Here is a 19,530-nt window from a genome sequence, read left to right as displayed (position 1 = left end):
GTATTTCTTGAACTTAGTTTTATGTTGCCGGGCAATTTTTAAAAGTTCTGCTTTTACCATTCCATTTTCGTAAGGCAGGTACTTATTCCGCAGCCAGTCAAGAATATCCTGTTTCTTCCACGCAGTTGTTGGAAGTCTTTCTACTAGTCGTGAATGATAAGGTGCATTATCTAATACCATAATTGAATTTGGTGGTATGTGTTCAATCATCTGCTCAAAATACTCTTCGAAAACATTAGCTGTCATCTCCTTGTAATAGTCTTTTGTGCTTTTGGACTGAAATTTCAACAAACCATGCTTAACAAATCCTTTTTCACTGCCAATGTGAGAAATTATTAATCTACTGCCTTTACCAAAAGGTGGGGAAATACCAGTAGACCAACCTTCCATAAAGGCTTGCCTGGAGCTTAATATATTTTTATCGGACCAAAATTTTTTAGAGTATGACCTGAGTTTACCCACGTTTCATCCTGGTAGAAGATTGGCCTCCCTTCAGCCCGGAATTTTCGTATGGATCTTAGATAATTTCTTCAAAAAATTATCTCCTCCCGGTCAATCAAAAGTGATTTTCGGTCTGATTTCTCCCACCGGAAATTTAATTCTTTTAAAACTTGCCACAATTTATTTCGTCCGATATGAGGCAAATCTGGGTCGTCTCTAACTTCTTGTAAAAATTTGTTTAGGTTTGGTATTTCTTTTTTTGAAAAAAAATCCATGAATTTTCCTTCGCATACCATTTTTGGCAAATTCATCAATTTCAATAGGCTTTTTCCCTCTGTGTCTTTTTTTCTTTCTGGTAGGAATCTATATATAGTTGACTCTCCTACGCCAGTCATGTTGGCACAACTTTCGACTATGCTGCGAACAGTGTTTGTGGGATTCTGAGAAACCAGAGCATCGTGAACATTCAGGACAATAGTCTTCTCTCTTGGTGAATAGACAGACTTACTGACTACGCAACAGTACCGGTGTAAAACTTGATGATGTTGATGATAAAGCCATCATAAACAATCCAACAAAACGAGCACTAGCGAAAGGTACGTATATGTTCGTAGGTATATGGAATAAAAAATCACTCACGCACTGCATATAATTCGCAAAAGAAATATTCGAGACGCTAATTACTGTCGTAGACGCGGAAATACCGACGAGCCGTAAATTACATGCGATCAAAAACGTACTAAACAAAAAAATTGTTTTCGTTCGTAATAACTTCACCCTTTCAAGTTAAGTTTCGAATATAAACTGAACAGACGAGGCACGTGGCCGAAGCCGGCATTTTTATACCCATTATATTATTAAAAATCTGGGGAATTCCATCCTAATTATCTTGCAACGAATAGTACCGGATATGAATTCCAGGTTTTCTAGTAACGTGATTAAACGTGAAGATTAGTATTGAAATATCCAAAGAGATAAGGTATTCTTATTTACAAAATTGTTAATGGTTACATTCTTATTTTTATTAATATAATATAATAACCAACATTAGCCGTGAAAATTTTAATTGTTTTTTTGCTAAATATATTAGTATTAAAATATTAATATATAAATAACAGTATTAAAACATTATATTATTATTTAATGAATAAACACCTCAGGAACACCTATGATTTACGACCGTTTTATGAGTTTGAGACACATTTCGTGCTCTCAACAATTTGTGAACGGAGAATAGGTAATGGTCATGCTGTGTATTTGGATAATTTTTATAATAGTGTTCAGTTAGCAATTAATCTTCTCAATGAAAAAACATATTGTACTGGGACATTAAGAGTAGATCGAAAGGACAATTCAAAAGAAGTAACACATGCTAACATCAAAAACGGTGAGAACAAATCTATGTTCTGTCAAGGAGTACATGTTGGCAACTGGCGCGATATGCGAAAGGTGACGTACATTACCACAGAATTCTACAATTCAATGGGCATTTTCAAGAATAAGAGAGGCCAAGAAACTGAGAAGCAAGTAGCCATTATAAATTATAATAAGTTCATGTCGGGTGTTGATCACCAAGACCAGATGTTGGCGTACTACCCATGTAGTCGCAAAACAGTTGGATGGTATAAGAAACTTTTTATACATATTGTGCAGATACGCTTTATCTATGCACATTATTTGTATAATAAGCACACCCCAATACCAATACCAATAAATAGTTAATGCATTCAAATGGGACTTGACATCAACACAGATAAGACCAAATTTATGATAGTATCAAGGAGTCCAATAAATAATGAACAACTAACTCTTGGTGGACAGCAAATAGAGAGAGTGACAAAATATAAATATCTGGGAGCTTACATCAACACAGAATTAGATCCAGACCAAGAGATCCGGGTACGAATAGAAATGACAAGGGCAGCGTTCTTAAAATTCAAGCAATTGTTCTGTGACAAAAATCTGAATACTGCGCTGAGACTGAGGTTTGTTGAATGTTACGTCTGGTCGCAACTATTGTACGGGGTAGAAACATGGACACTAAAAGCGCAAATAGTTAAGAAGATTGAAGCCTTTGAACCTTGGATATACCGGAGAATGTTGAGAATTCCATGGACTGCCAGGGTCACCAATGAGGAAGTGCTGAGAAGGATGGGTCGAGACAAAAAATTGTTGAGAACGATAAAAGTACGCAAGACTGCATACCTTGGACACATACTGAGAAATAATAAATATAGTCTTCTGCAGGTCATCATGCAGGGTAGAGTCGATGGCAAAAAGGGAATAGGTAGAAAGAGGAAGTCATGGCTGCGAAATATTCGAGACTGGACAAACATGACTGTAGACGAATTATTCCACGTTATTCCACGACAGAGAAGCTTTTAAAAATGTGGTCGCCAACCTCCGTTAATGGGGACGGCATAGGAAGAAGAAGGAGCATACCCCGGGTGGCCATTTGTGACTTCCAAATATAAATCATTCGAAGCATATTAGGTTTGCGTCCTGTTTTGCCAATCTGTTATTTTCCTCAAAATGTTGTCCACTTCTTAAGTAAAATAGAAAAAACTACGACAGAAAAGAAAGGAAATAAAATCACAAGCAGGACTTGCAAAAAAGAATGTAAAAAATGAAAAAAAAAATCTGATACGAAAGCAAACTACATACGAATGTAAAGATTGTCCCGGGATACCTGCCTTTTGCTTGCCATGTTTTGAGATGTTCCATAAATCAAAAATTTAATTTTTTATAAACACATTTACTAAATAAATACTAGAGTTTTATTTATTTTTTTTTTTCGCAATACCATTATATCTTTAGCTTTACTCCGATCGGAGTATTCGGCATCCAGATGTAATTATTCATGAGTAACTCAGTTCGGAGTGTATTTTTTTTTGTTCGCATTTTAACAAAAAATATCAAAATTTAGTATCATAAAAACTATTTAACCTATACTGTTTATAAAAAAAACTCACAAAAAATAAATTGTATCGACATCCAACACCGATGTAATAAAATGCATCGGCAATCAACCTGTTAATCGTTATAGTCGAAGTAATAATATAACTTCTTTCGTCAGTACATCTTATCGTTTCGTTTTTCTTTTCGATATGGTTAGCAAATATTCCAGTTGTGGAAATAATCTTGCTGGTAAGTTCGTCACGTGTGATAGCTGCCATGTTACTGTGTACTAGTTTGATCATTGCACAGGTTTAGTGTGAACTAGTGCTGGTGTTGTTTAAAAAAGGACTACAGTTAATTGCTGCCGCGTTTGCTGTTTACCTTTTAAAAGTATACCCAGTATACGTAGGAACATGGGTTACATGACGTACCATCAAATAACTTGGACGACAAAATACTAACAGACGAAGATAAACTTTTAGCGATAAAGTGCACGTACTGCTGCCGGTTGGTGCAGAATACGCCACCCTCTATAAAATGATATACCTAATTAGTTATCATCATTCACTGCACTTTTGTCATAGTTTAGTTTTTCATCATCAGCATTCTGGTTTTACAACCATGTGTGGGTTCTAGCCTCCTCAAAAATTTTTCTCCCGTCGTCTTTATCCATCGGCTCCTCTCCCAAGCACTTATTCCCATTTTATCATGTCTTCATCGATGTTATCAAGGAACCTTGTTTTGGATCTAATTCTTCTTTTCTAACCAATGGATGTATCAAGGAACGTTTTTCTAGCTGGGTCTTTTTGTTCCATTGCATTACATGCCCTATCCTCCTCAGACGTTTAGTTTTACTTTGTTTAAGTTGTTACATTGTTTATGATCTGCAGTTTCGGCGTGCAAAGTTTTATAGTTTGATTTTTATTTTAGGTTTACGTCAGAACGAGATTAAAATGGAATTCGAAAGATCATTGGTAACACACACACGAGAAAATTCGTTTAAGTGTGAAACATGTTTGAAGGAATTTACCAAAGCAGGAACTTTTAAAAAGCATTTAAGGATGCACACTGGAGAAAAGCCTTACAAGTGTGAAATTTGCTTTAAACAATTTAATCGAATTGTACATTTGAAAGTTCATTTAAGAATACACACTACAGAAAACCCTTACAAGTGCGAAATTTGTTCTAAGCAATTTAGTCGATATGAACATTTGAAAAATCATTTGAGAATACACACTGGCGAAAAGCCTCACAAGTGCGAAATTTGTTTTAAGCATTTTACTCAAGCAGGAACTTTGAAACATCATTTAAGGATACACACTGGAGAAAAGCCTTACAAGTGTGAAATTTGTTTTAAGCAATTTACTCAAGCAGGAACTTTGAAACAACATTTAAGGATACACACTGGAGAAAAGCCTTACAAGTGTGAAATTTGTTTTAAACAATTTAATCGAATTGTACATTTGAAAGTTCATTTAAGAATACACACTGCAGAAAAGCCTTACAAGTGCGAAATTTGTTCTAAGCAATTTAGTCGATATGAATATTTGAAAAATCATTTGAGAATACACACTGGCGAAAAGCCTCACAAGTGCGAAATTTGTTTTAAGCATTTTACTGAAGCAAGAACTTTGAAAAAGCATTTAAGGATCCACACTGGAGAAAAGCCTTACAGATGCGAAATTTGTTTTAAGCAATTTACTCAATCAGGAACTTTAAAACATCATTTAAGGATACACACTGGAGAAAAGCCTTACAAGTGTGAAATTTGTTTTAAGCAATTTAATCAAGATGTACATTTAAAATATCACTTAAGAATACACTCTAGAGAAAAGCCTTACAAGTGCAAAATTTGTTCTAAGCAATTTACTGAAGCAAGAACTTTGAAAAAGCATTTAAGGATACACAGTGGAGAAACGCCTTACCAATTGTGAAATTTGTTGTAAGCAAATTATTCAAACAAGTAATTAGAAAAAAACATTTGAGATTGGAATGCAAACAGGAAGTTCTTAGAAGTGTGAAATTTGTTTTAAGCAGTTTACTGAAAATGATAATTATCGAAGCATTTGACAACGTCAACTAGAGATTAATAGTTAAAATATAAAGTAATTGTAAAGTAAATAATGTGTACACTTATTTATGAAATTGGTGGTCACTTGATTGATCAATTTTAAAATAAAACATAAAAATACAACAGTTTATTAATTTTCACAAAATATGGTCAACTTGACATGTCTGCTGTAGAAACAGCTTCCTTAGAAGTTGATGTATTAATATAACTTTTTTGTCAGTACATCTTATCGTTTCGCCTTACTTTTCGATGTGGTTAGCAAATGCTGAAGCGACCGCTACAGTGCGGTATTTCACGTTGATTCACTACTCTTGATCAATTCGTTTCTAGTCATGATATATTTATTCTAAGCAGGTTCAAATTAAAAACTGCATAAAAAATAACTAGCAAAATATAAGTATAGACAATGAATGAGAAGTAAAAAATTAAAAGAATATTCGTCAATAAAATTTAAAAGTCATAAATCGTCTATAATATAAAAGTCATTATAGATTTGACTTCTAAAAATCATACGAACAAGCTGAATTTTGCCGAGAATATCAATTTTGGAACTCCAAAAAGATGCAAAAAAGTTTACCACTTTAATCCATGAGCTTCCCCCTAAAAGACCCCTACTAGGAGGGTAAAAACGCAAAAATTCGATTTACCAAGAATCTGTACGCTGTTTCGCTGAAAAAACTGTTTCGAATAAAAAATGTAGCTAAGATAAGTTTGAACAAAAATGTTTGTGTAAAATGAACTGTTCTCTCAGAAACAACGCTTAAAGCGACCGTCGAATTTAAATGTGGTTCCGCGTGCGAAATCAATGTTAAATAAAATTTGTATCCACTCGACGGTAAAAAATCGATATCTTTCGATCAGAGTGTCCTATCAACAAAAACTAAAATGCTTTTTAAAGGTGAAGAGTGCAATTTTCTTATACAAGTTTTGTAATTTACCGAAAATGAAGTAAATTTCTATAAAACTGTTTAATACAAAAACTGCGAGATTTTTGCAATTTTTTTTGATTCTCGTGAGATCAATAAAAATTTATTACTTTCATTGACGGGTCGTAGTAATATTTCCATTGTTGGAGACCAGTCTTCAAAACCTATAACATGAAAATTCGATTATGATTTTTGGCAACAAATATCAGGCATTTGAAATGTGACTAAAGACGCAGAATTTAAACTTCTACATTACAAATGATCGCACGTCACTGGAAGTGTCTCAAAGAAGACGGTTTTGATTGTAATTTGTAGCAGAAGTTAAGTACTTTTGAAAAATGTACTAGTGTAATTAAAAAGAGCAGTTTAAAACGTTTTAGATCGTTAGGCTCTAGTCTAGAAAAGGGATAGATCCCATGAGAATCATAAAAAATGGCAAAAAATGCGCCACGTTTAACTATTTAACACCTTTATAAAAGCTGAGATTATTTGCGGCAAAATACAAAAAAATCTTGATTTTTATCGATAACACACTCGAATCATAAGATATTGAATTTTTACCGTGTCGAGCTTATACAAATTTTATTGAGAAATGATTCCGCGCGCGTAACTGACATTCAAAATCTCCAATTGATTCAATCGTTTTTCCTGAGAGTTCATTCTACACAAAAAATGCTTCTAAACGTTTTTGTTCAAAATTATCTTAGCTACATTTTTTTTTCGAGAGTTTGAGGGAAAGCCCAGGGGTAACAGTTGTAAACTTTTTTGCATTTTGTTTAGCGTTGTAAAATTGACATTTTTGTCTCTGACGACTGGAGTATGACAGATCAATAACAATATTGAATCATGTTTAATAAAATTTCTTTATTCAATCTTAAAAATATAGAAAACATAGTATAAAGCTTCGCGTTGTACCGTCTACTGTAACATTTTTTCCTTTAGGTCATACTAAAGGTTTTATTTTGAGTATTTGATGCCCTTGAAAACGGGACATCTGAAATGCCTTTCTCCGGTGATACTGCTTTATTAGACTTTTCCGCCTTTCACCCTGGTTTATTTTTTTTTTTGTAAATCCTCTAGCCACGTCTCCATATATGTGCCCGTCCAGCGAGCTAGTGACTTTGGTTTTAAGCTACTGATTTGGCAAACGGTGTTTGATTACCTCGCCAGCTAAGCATTCTGAGGGTCTCGCTAATACGTTCGTTATTATGAATAAATCTTCAATAAATCGATAACCAAATCAATGTACATTTTATCTTTTCTAATTATTAAATAGTTTGCTTATATCAGCAGGTGGATTGCATACAGTAATTTAATTACAATAGTATTTATGTCCATGGTTTAATTATTTTGTCTCAATTATCGGCGGCTTTCAATTGACTTGCTTATATTGGATAAGTTTTTCTTTGTTATTTTATGGACATATTCAGTTTCCATTGCTTTTAAACGTTCTTAATAGTTCATTATTTGGAATATTTGTTTTGGATTTTTAGCCAAATGTTCAAATTAAAGGCTCGGTCACTTAAGGCGCCAGGAGATACCATGATAGATAGTAATCTACTGTGAACATTACTCACTGAATATATCATAAGCATCACATAAATGATTCAGCGAACTCAAATAGAATAGGTCAATGTATACAAATACGTGGGAACATGGGATTCATGACGTACACTTCCCGTCATATAAAACTGGTACACTTTTTTTCCCAATGTAAACCTGTGTTCAGACTGGATACAATGATCCATAAATCAATTCGTTGTTGCCATCACAGATAACGGAATTGTACAAAATCTAAATATAAGAAATAACGTTCAAAAATGTATAAAGTTTTTAGATAGGTATTATTTTTATCATTAACAACAAAAAACTGTATCTAATAAATTTAATAACCAAAGATAGGGTTGAGCTAATATCCAAAATGTTTGAAGGGAACATTGGAATGCATGTACTGTAATTTTATACTTCAATTATCTACCAAACACGAACTGTATTTTGTGTCAATAAGTTTAGTAATAGGCAAACTACCAAGATTAAATTATTATTTATTACAAGAACAATAAATGTGAAAAACTAACATTATACTTTATCTTACGTATTATAAACTATAAAATATCCGGGACGAAAAAACGGTTCTCAAAACGTGACAGTTACAATCCAATATCTCACTGTAATGTTTTATTATAATAATTTAAAGTTATGTTTAGATTGATTATCTATCATTATTTTTGAATTGAAATATTTTCATAAATTATAATAAAACACAAATCAATGTGTGGGTACTTAATTGAGATTATGGAAAATTACAATAGTAATAGGAGAATTTTTTAGGATGCATGTTTAAATAAATGTGACTGACTGATAGAAAATGCTCGATAATGTTTTAGTTTTTAGTATACTCGAAACCGTCGGTCTGTCGCACAGCCCTGCTTTTAGCTGGTTTCATATAATATTTTCGTTGAACTGGCAATGGTGCTCTAGAAATTAGAATGGTACATGGTACAAGATCAACGTACACAACTTAAAAAACACGATTTTTGGTTACAAGAGTTGTACCAGTTTTTTATAACGCGAACGGTACCATCAAATAGTTTGAGCGACAGGATACTAATAGACAAAAATAAACTTTTAGCGATAAAGTATAAAATGATATACCTAATTAGTTATCATCATCCACTGAACTTTTACTCGTTTAGTTTTTCATCATTATCATTCTGGCTTTACAACCATGTGTGGGTCTTAGCCTCCTCAAGAATTTCTCTCTCGTCGTCCGTATCCGTCGCATTCCTCCCCCAAGCACGTATTCCCTTATTTATAATGTTTTAATCGATGTTATCTCTTCTTCTCTGTCCAATGGATCTATCAAGGAGCGATTTTCTGGCTGGGTCCTTTTGTTTCGACTGTATTACATGCCCTATCCTCCTCAGACGTTTAGTTTTACTTTGTTTAAGTTGTTACATTGTTTATGATCTGCAGTTTTTGCTTGCAAAGTTTTATAGTTTGATTTTTGTTTTAGGTTTACGTCAGAATGAGATTGAAACGAAATTCGAAATATCATTGGTAACATACACACGAGAAAATTCGTATAAGTGTGAAACATGTTTGAAGGAATTTAATAAAGCAGGAACTTTGAAAAAGCATTTAAGGATGCACACTGGAGAAAAGCCTTACAAGTGCGAAATTTGTTTTAAGCAATTTATTCAAGCAGGAACTTTAAAAAATCATTTAAGAATACACACTGGCGAAAAGCCCTACAAGTGCGAAATTTGTTCCCAGCAATTTAGTCAAGCAGGAAATTTAAAAATTCATATAAGAGTACACACTGGAGAAAAGCCTTACAAGTGTGAAATTTGTTTTAAGCAATTTAGTCGAGAACATCATTTGAAAAATCATTTAACGATACACACTGACGAAAAGCCTCACAAATGCCAAATTTGTTTTAAGCAGTTTAATCAAACTGGATATTTAAAAAAACATATAAAGATCCACACTGGCGACAAGCCTTACAAGTGCGAAATTTGTTCCAAGCAATATATTCAAGCGATAAATTTAAAAAATCATGTAAGAGTACACACTGGAGAAAAGCCTTACAAGTGTGAAATTTGTTCTAAGCAATTTAGTCAAATTGCACATTTGAAAATACATTTAAAAATACACACTGGCGAAAATCCTTACAAGTGCGAAATTTGTTTTAAGCAATTTACTGGATCTCGAAATTTAAAATATCATTTAAGGGTACACACTAGGGAAAAACCTTACAAGTGTGAAATTTGTTTTAAGCAATTTAGTCGAGAACATCATTTGAAAAATCATTTAACGATACACACTGACGAAAAGCCTCACAAATGCCAAATTTGTTTTAAGCAGTTTAATCAAACTGGATATTTAAAAAAACATATAAAGATCCACACTGGCGACAAGCCTTACAAGTGCTAAATTTGTTCCAAGCAATATATTCAAGCGATAAATTTAAAAAATCATGTAAGAGTACACACTGGAGAAAAGCCTTACAAGTGTGAAATTTGTTCTAAGCAATTTAGTCAAATTGCACATTTGAAAATACATTTAAAAATACACACTGGCGAAAATCCTTACAAGTGCGAAATTTGTTTTAAGCAATTTACTGGATCTCGAAATTTAAAATATCATTTAAGGATACACACTGGTGAAAAGCCTTACAAGTGTGAAATTTGTTCTAAACAATTTAGTCAAATTGGACGTTTGAAAACGCATTTAATGATGCACACTGGCGAAAAGCCTTACAAGTGTGAAATTTGTTTTAAGCGATTTATTGAAGCAGAACCTTTAAAAAAGCATTTAAGGCTACACACCTGCGAAAAGCCTTACAAGTGCGAAATTTGTTTTAAGCAATTTACTCAAGCAGGAACTTTGAAACATCATTTAAGGGTACACACTGGGGAAAAACCTTACAGATGCGAAATTTGTTTTAAGCAATTTACTGAAGCAAGAACTTTGAAAAGGCATTTAAGGATACACAGTGGAAAAAAGCCTTACAAGTGTGAAATTTGTTCTAAGCCATTTAGTGAATCAGGAAATTTAAAAAAGCATTTAAGAATACACCTTGGAAAAAAGTCTAATAAGTGTTAAATTTGTTTTAAGCAGTTTAGAGTAAGATGTCATTTGGGGAAAAGCCTTACCAAGGGTGAAATTTGTTGTAAGCAAATTATTCAAACAAGTACATAATTTGAAAATACATTTGAGAAAATTCTTAGAAGTGTGAAATTTATTTTAAGCAGATTACTGAAAATGATAATTTATCGAAGCATTTGACAACGCACACTAGAGATTAATATTTAAAATATAAATTAGTTTTAAAATAGATAATACATACACTTATTTATGAACTTTGATCAAATAAAAGGCAGATATCGAGCACAGTTTTATTAATTTAATCTTGTCCAAGTAAATTCGCTCCCTAGAGCATCTTCAGGGGCATTTCGTCTTCGTCAATTGTGGCCTTTCGGCCTATCCAAACAAGGGATTTATAGTTTGACGGAATGTAAGCGTAGACGCACTGGAACAAGATCCACATAGAATTTTGTGTACTCTTATTTATAAATGAACGTAAACGCATGACGGAACGTAAGTGAGACGGACTAGAACGGAAGAGTTGGTCAACTTTCATCTCTTACAGTGCGTTACAAAAGGAAGAATTTTGTGCTGTCAACCAAAGGCCCCCCTCTATTTTGTAAAGTTGCTTATCAACATATTCGAATTTTGTTGATTATTTCTTACAATGGACGGTAAGTTAATAATTTATAAAATATTATTAATAAATAATAAAAGGATATCATGGTCACCAACTCTAGCCACTGTTTCTACTCATGCGCAAAAATTCCACTCCGTCGATTTATAAATTGAGATATTTACAGTCCATTTGTTACGTCTCCAGTGCGTGTACGTCTGCAGTCCGTCAAACTATAAATCCAGCTTTACATTCTCGACCTCTCGAAAGCACAGAATAATAAACAATTGTTATTAATTCTGTGACAAAATGTCTTTTCGAAAAGAATGGCTGACTCTATTTTCTTATAAAAGGTATGTGAGAAGTACTATTGTGAACAGATCATGCAGAAATACTGTTTTGTACCATGGTACAATGAACACAACAATACATAATGTTACAAAATCGGTTCGCTTCGCGCTTGACGTAGTCAAGAACGCTTCTTCGCGCAACATTTGAATGTAATTGTATGGAAAAGACTTTTAATATTAAGTTTGGCTAATTTAATTATAGTAATTATAAAGAGATGATAAAATTATGTTATTATAATATTTTTAAATTTATTGATTTTTGGTAGTTATTTTATTCACATAGATATCCTTTATAAAACAGGTTTTAATTATATTTTATGTCGACTTTACACAACATGATTTTATCATATGAGATTTGTTATGATTCCTCGTTTATTTGATGTTTTAAAAAATCGTGTTTACACTGAATGATAAGTTATGATACGAGTGACAATGAGGTTTCATTGATTTTTCTTTTTGTTTGTGTTCATAGAGATATTAGACACAGTATAGGTAACAACTATCAGATTTTTAAACTATTGTAATGGAAAATAAATCTTTGCTTGCATTGGCTTCCGAACTTTTAATAATAATATGCCGGCAACAACTACGTACAGCTAATAGTAAAAAGAAAATAGCAGACGCCTTTGGGCTCGCAGGTGCCTCTTACGAAGAAATAGTGGACGGGGTATATCAAATTTATTATACCAAATTAAAAATAATTAATAAAGAAACTAAACTAAAATTATGACTAGAACTATATGACTATAAAACACTAAACTAAGAATAAAATAAACTAAATAAATAATAAGAGAAAAATACGACACAATAGCACAAATTAGACAATAGGCTCAGTAGATATCAATAGAACAAACAAAAAATAAATAAAGGATGCTGTCCATCGAGCAATGCTGTCTCTCGGTAAGGGACCGTGGAAGTGATGACGTAGATTTTATTGACATCTGTCAGTTTCACTTTCCAAACAAACCTTGTTTAGTGTGGATAATTTGTATTTTTCGATATTTTTTCATTTTTTTTACAGAATCTTTCCGCTTTTTGCAATATCTAAGTATTCTAATAGTTACTACAACAATTTTACAAGGTTGTGTAAATAATAAAGCATGTTGTTTTATAAAAATAACAATAAAATGAATGTATCAATAAAGTAAGGTTAAAATGTCTTTAATTTAAACTTTTAAACTATATTTCATAGAAATAGAACACTGAATTATGATGGTATTATCGTAAAACACACTATACTTCTATCGAAAAAGCAGCAGAGGAAGCAAAATGTTAACTTTATAGAAATTAAAAAGTCTTGAGATTGGGCATTTCAATTTTTGTTTGGAAAGTAATTGACAGTTGTGACGTCACACTTCCACTGTCCAGTGAATGTCGCTGAATTGCCATAAGAATAAGGCGCGATATTTAAATATGGGTGGTATTCGATGGTAGTATTATAACCGAAAAACATATGATTTTATCATGCGGAATAGGTACCGTCCTATTCTCCTGTGACAAGCTATGACGAGCCGCATGACAGTGCTTATGACAAAATCATTTGAGAAATCACACAGTGTAAACATGTAAATTTGATTTCATGACCAAATCATATGACAAATCACATGATAAATTATGTAGTGTAAAGTCTATTTTACACATAGGTACAGGTTGATCAACTTATACTGCAGATTTCGATATTTCAGATGTTTAAAAAGATACAAAAAAGTGGTATCTACATAAAAATGGGTCGAGTACAGCTAAAAATTTTAAAATTATTTTCAAATATACAAGATATTCCCACTTCTTAATTTGTTAATGATCACTTAGTAATGTAGGTACACAAAATGTGTACGTATATCCTGAACTAAACACAAAATCAAAATAAATAATGATAAAGTCAACTTATTTATTTATTATTAGATTATTATAGATCGGATGAGCTAGCTGGCCATCGAATATGAGTGTAGTAAGGTCACACAATATTGCACAATCTTTTAAATGACATCTTTTATAATTTGTACACTGTACCCACGGTTCGTAAACTTAAGGTTTGTTCCAACACAATAAAAAACCGTCACGTAACGGTTACGCTCCTGCGCACTAAACAAAATACGTTCCAACAAAACTATGATCGTTCATCTCATCGTCCTTCCGACCGTTCCAACAAAAATTATGATCACCCAGTGACGGTTTCGTGACGATAATTTCAGTAATCTGGCAAATGCATGTACTGGTTGGGATGACTTGCGCACTAGGATTTTATTCTACTTCTTTAAATTTGTTCAGAAAAAAGAAGTTAGGTTAACGATTTTATCACATGCTTATGATAGACTTATTATTTATTTATATATAATTTGTTTCTCGTTATTTATAACTTCATAAATAACACTGACGATGAAGGAATTAGTGATTTTTCTGATTATTATAGTAGTGAGGATGATTTGGAGTTATTAGCCGAACCTAGGGTGAAAAACCAGAATTATTTAGGTAGATTGGTCTTTATTTTAAATTTGTGCAAACTACTGAATAATAATTAAATAAATAAAATAAAAAAATAAATTGTCACCAAATTATTTCAGTTGTCAGAAAATCGTTCCAACATCAGTTTACAAATTACAAATTACCGTCATCAGACGATACAAATGATGAACATGCGCATTAAAAACGGTACAAGTAGTTTCGTGACGGTTTTCGAACCGTACAAAAATTGCGTGTTGGAACAAACCTTTAGTCTACGAACCGTGCACTGTACCAATTTAGGGTTCGAGCGTTCTTAAATACGTCACACGCCTGGGTCAGCTGTGAAATGTCAATACTGTCAATTGTCAAATAAGTAATTTGTCATGTCAAAAAGAGTGGTAATGTTGTTTGGTGTAATTAATTATTAATTGTATTTTTAATACACCAGTAATTTAGTTTAAATTCGAAATGGAGTTATGTGAAGATTCTATAAAAACAACACAAAATTTAATATGTGACAAAGATGGAGAATCTCTAGATCAACATATAAATGTACAAATTAAATCGGAAGTGGAAGAATGCATGTTTGAATGTAATTACACAGAGGAGTCTTTATCAGACTCATATTGTTCCGAAAATATTAAAATAGAAGAACATACTTTAAAATATGAAGTAAGTAACCCATTCCCTATCATTACCATGCAAGATGTTAAGACAGAAATAAAAAAAGAACTGGATGAACATAATCTAGAAGTAAAAGTAAACCATGGGTGTGACACTCTATTTAAAAGCAGGAATACGAAAAAATTAGACTCAGAGAGAGATGTAAAATTAGAGATAGATCATGGAAAACATTGTAGAAGTATGAAAACAGCAAAATTACTGTCCAACATTGACAAAAAAAGTAAGTTTTAGCCTAAGTATTGAATTAATGAGTGAATCTTAAAGTATCTCAATTTTGCAACAGTTACTGATACTGATTATTCATTTTCATTTTAGTTATTCATTGTTAGGTATATGTTTTGTATTGGAAAGAGATTATTTTTCATGTGAATTACTATGAAATGATTTAAAAATTCATCACTGCTATAAAATACCTGATTGAGAAGAGAAGAGAAAAGTCTTGATTGCTTTTTTAAATGTAAATTTGGTAATTCAGTAATTGCAGAAGGCAGCTTGTTGTAAAATGATATACCATAAGAATTTGATATGTCTCTACTTCTTTGGAGCCTGGTGTAGGACAGCGTTAAGACATTCTTATTCCTGGTTTCATATTGGTGTACATCCTCATGTCTTTGATGACAATCTATATTTTGTTTTATATGAACAATACTCTCTAGAATAAATAGTAAAGGTAGAGTTAGTATGTGTAATTTAATCAAAATTAAATTCACCATTGAAGAAATGTTTTATAATATAAAGTTTAAAAGCTGACGAGGCATTTAAATATAACAATTGCGAAGGAATCTGGTGTAAATCATTAGACAAAATCCACAATTAAGAAAAATACAAGATGGGACTTTTATTCAGTGTTGATGGTTTAAAACCTAAACTTGTGAGGCTGTAGTCTCAAAAACAATTAACACACACATGGTCAAACATATAGCAAAATGTATATTGTATGGACATGTCTTAATAGGGCTAAAGCACTGAAAAAAACAAGTATGAATCAGCTCCGAATTATCACAAGAATTACAAAGAAAAGATACAGCAAACCCAAATAGATTAGGTAAATGTATACTCCCTCTTTAGTCTTGACCCTCCGAAGGGAGTGTATGAATAGTCGTGATATTGTGTATGGTCCATCTCCATAGATTTCTTTCTCTAGTCATTTCTATTACATTGTGCATAGGTCTTTTGTCTACAAATTATGCTACAAAATTCATTTTGATATTGCAGCTGTTTGTAGCAGAATACGCTGTCCTCTATAAAATGATGTAATTAGTTATCAAAATTACCCGAACTTTTGCCATAGTGTATCCATGTAGTGTAGTTTATCAGTTGGTTTCGGTTCACCAAAGCAAATAGACTTGCAATACTTACAATATAATTAACAAAATCAATGTTATCACCGTGTAATTAAAACACTAGTTAAATTTTTATAAATAAATTACACATATCAATTAAAAAAAAAAGTAAAATCTGAGTGTTTTAAACATCATGAGTGTCCTAGCGGTAGTAGAAAACCCTTTAAAAAAAAAATGTTTTGGAATGTGATATGGATATGTCCCGTCCAGATCTCCCAGCTTCTCCAGTGGAGGAATTTAGAGGATTTCAAAATATCAATCTTATTATACAGATAAGTATAGATCATGTTTCTGAATCTATTTCCGGAAAAATTTTAATGTAAACATGGTCATTATCATTAACACAATAAACCAATACACTCTAAAAGATAATAAGCCTTTTTTGTTTATGTTGTACAAGAAATTAAACATGATTTAACTAACATTGTGATGGTTATTTTGCCTACCACATAGGGTATTACTATAGGAGGTTGAAAATTGGGGACAGAAATTATTAGGGTGGAGATAGGGTAAGCAAAACAAACCAGAATGTTTGCGAACAGCTACTCTGGGTTTGTTTGGAGATCTGGGTCATGGATAAGTGAATAACAAGGGGACTGGAATGGGTTAACTATGAAAAGTGAATCAAAAGGGGTACTTAAATGGATCTCCTGGACAAAACAACACAAGAAGGTTCCTAAGCTATTTAAAATGGACGCCGCTTACAAGAATCTTCCTGCTGGATGAAAGAAAGGCTTTTCTTTACTAAAAGATACAAAAAAAGGGCTTAGAATCTTTTTAAAAGGAAAAAAATTCTCTTGGTCTCGGCAGAAAAATTACATATTCATTGTTATTTTACCACAGACAGTTACAAATATAAATAATAATAAAATACAAAACAACATATTGTTGCTATTGGTTTACAAATCTAGACATTGGGACACTAAGAAACTTAAACTTTTTTTTTTTTTTTTTTTTTTTTTTAACAAAGCAAAACAAATTCTAAATTTATGGTTAGGTATGTACACTTCCCGTCATATAAAACTGGTACACTTTTTTTTCTCAATGTAAATCAGTGTTGAGACTGGACACAATGGTTCGTGAATCAATTCGTTGTTGCCATCACAGATAACGGAATTACACTAAATCTAAATAAACAAAAATAACATTCAAAGATGTATGAAGTGTTTAGATAGGTATTATTTTTATCATTAACAACAAAAACGGTATCTAATAAATTTAATAACCAGAGAGATGGTTGAGTTAATGTCCAAAATCTTTTTTTAATAATGGGGATATGTCAAAATATTAATATTTCATCAGTTTCAAATTGTAATACATATATTTAAATTCCACACTTGTTCACTGTAAAAGTTATTTATTTTGTATTAATTTCAAATAAAATTTTTACTTTTTCCAGTGTGTTTTATTTATTCTAGTATGCCACAAATCAATACAGTTTTGTGCTACACTTTACGAGAAACGAATGACACCTCTCGATTTGAAATTAAACATAATAATTTAAAGTCATGTCAATATTTTTTATTATCTAACATTATTTTTGAATTGAAATATTTTCATAAACTATAATAAAACACGATTCAAGCCTTACTTTTAGCTGGTTTGATATATTTGTTGTTCTAGCAATGTTGCCCTAAAAATAAGAATGACATATGTGACAAGATCAACTTACACAGCTTGAAAAACACGATTTTCGGTTATAAGGGTTGTACCAGTTTTTTATGATGCGAACGGTACCAAATGACAAGAAAATAATGCTAACTGTTATATGTCAATACTAAATTTTTAAACTTTATAAGAATAATTAATATGACAGTTAGCCACTCGCTAATATTTTTAATTTTACTTATTACAATTTCTTTACTTGTCATGAAAGCAATTATTGATGGAAAATGTCTATTTTTACTTTAAAAATTTTAACAAAAAAAGTAACTGATTTTCACTAAATGTTATATCTCCTTTAAAAGTTCTGGGGCTGGAACTGGACTCAAAACTCACTACAAAACAAACAAATTCATCTCACAAACTGCGAAAATGGTCTGGAATGACAAACAGGGACAAACAAAATGAGGATGGAAGCTGGGCACTGGATTATCTTGACGCAATTATCTTTAGAACACTCAGGCCTTTGCTTGGAACCATGCGGACATCTATAAAGTTGTTTGGAACGCCGTCTTACAAATCCCTCAGATGAGACACAGCACGGAAACAAAACAGTGATTACCCTGACAAAAATTGACACATTACATTCGAGTATAATTCACTTTTTTACAAACAAATTTACCGGTTTCTTCAGGCCACCCACGCCTAGTCTTCTCTCTCCAAAATCTTTTTTTAACCTGAATTTGACCTTGCCTCAGTCTCTGTGTACCGGCTTCCAACGGAATTCGACCTTGAATAATTTTTAGCTTTGAAAATTGCAGAATTTAAACGTAGAATATGATCATATTTTAATTACGCTGTTGAAATTGCAGTGGGATTTTTCTTCGATGTGTCCAGACGCTTACGTCACAATATAAACAGAAACTCAACAGAATTTTATACATAGCCCAGGGGCGTACCAAATAAATTTTATACATTGAATATTCGATGGTTATACAAGCGCAAATAAATTATAAACATCACAGTCATTAACACACAAACAATATGATATATACATTCCAATGTTTTTTATTCACGCAAAAGGAGTGATGAGGCAAATAGATTTAGATTTATCGGAACAGAATTAAAAGAAATGATTACACCTAAATTAGGGAATAATTTTGAATATGTAATGGATTCGACCGTGGCTTTATGGAAATTCATTTTATTAAACAATAAAACACTGAAAACTTTTGTTTTCAACACTTAAAAAAAGTTTATTATTAATAATTATCACTACAGCCATTTCGGCAGAGTACCTTTCTCAAGTGAGCTATTTTTGTTATGCATCCAACACTATGTAGTCTTTAACTAAATAAGTTGAGGAGGTGAGAACTGTTTGTCTCAAGTTGATGGTTCAGAATTATATCTGTATTTTTTAATTTGTTAATTTCCATAGATCCTAATAATTATAGCTTAAGACTTTATTTTGAACGTGAAGAATTTGAAATTGGTCATTAAAATAATGATTATGATCGATAAGGTGAAGTGCGTAAGTAGAATCTGTTTCTCTATTATTGAAAATCGA

At 32.1% G+C, this 19,530-nt stretch overlaps 2 protein-coding genes across 3 annotated transcripts in view; both read left to right on the top strand.

Annotated features, from left to right (window-relative positions):
• LOC140445998 (uncharacterized) overlaps positions 1-12,312 on the top strand; it is a 30,497-nt gene extending 18,185 nt beyond the window's left edge. Inside the window, exon 2 of one of the 2 annotated variants that reach the window (XM_072538501.1) lies at positions 9,353-12,312. In XM_072538501.1, the coding sequence (XP_072394602.1) occupies positions 9,353-10,272 (920 nt within the window). In that variant the 3' untranslated portion in view covers positions 10,273-12,312. Of the gene's footprint in view, positions 1-4,269; positions 5,523-9,352 lie in introns of those variants that run through there. The other variant, XM_072538484.1, reaches the window with a different exon arrangement.
• A 2,404-nt stretch (positions 12,313-14,716) lies between these two features.
• Positions 14,717-19,530, top strand: part of LOC140433779 (uncharacterized) — a 61,953-nt gene continuing 57,139 nt past the window's right edge. Inside the window, exon 1 of the mRNA XM_072521775.1 lies at positions 14,717-15,238. Within this exon, the coding sequence (XP_072377876.1) occupies positions 14,803-15,238 (436 nt within the window). The 5' untranslated portion in view covers positions 14,717-14,802. The remainder of the gene's footprint in view (positions 15,239-19,530) is intronic.

Source organism: Diabrotica undecimpunctata, chromosome 1, assembly GCF_040954645.1.
Source record: "Diabrotica undecimpunctata isolate CICGRU chromosome 1, icDiaUnde3, whole genome shotgun sequence".
Classification (NCBI taxonomy): Eukaryota; Metazoa; Arthropoda; class Insecta; order Coleoptera; family Chrysomelidae; genus Diabrotica; species Diabrotica undecimpunctata.
This window is presented reverse-complemented; position numbering and strand designations above follow the sequence as displayed.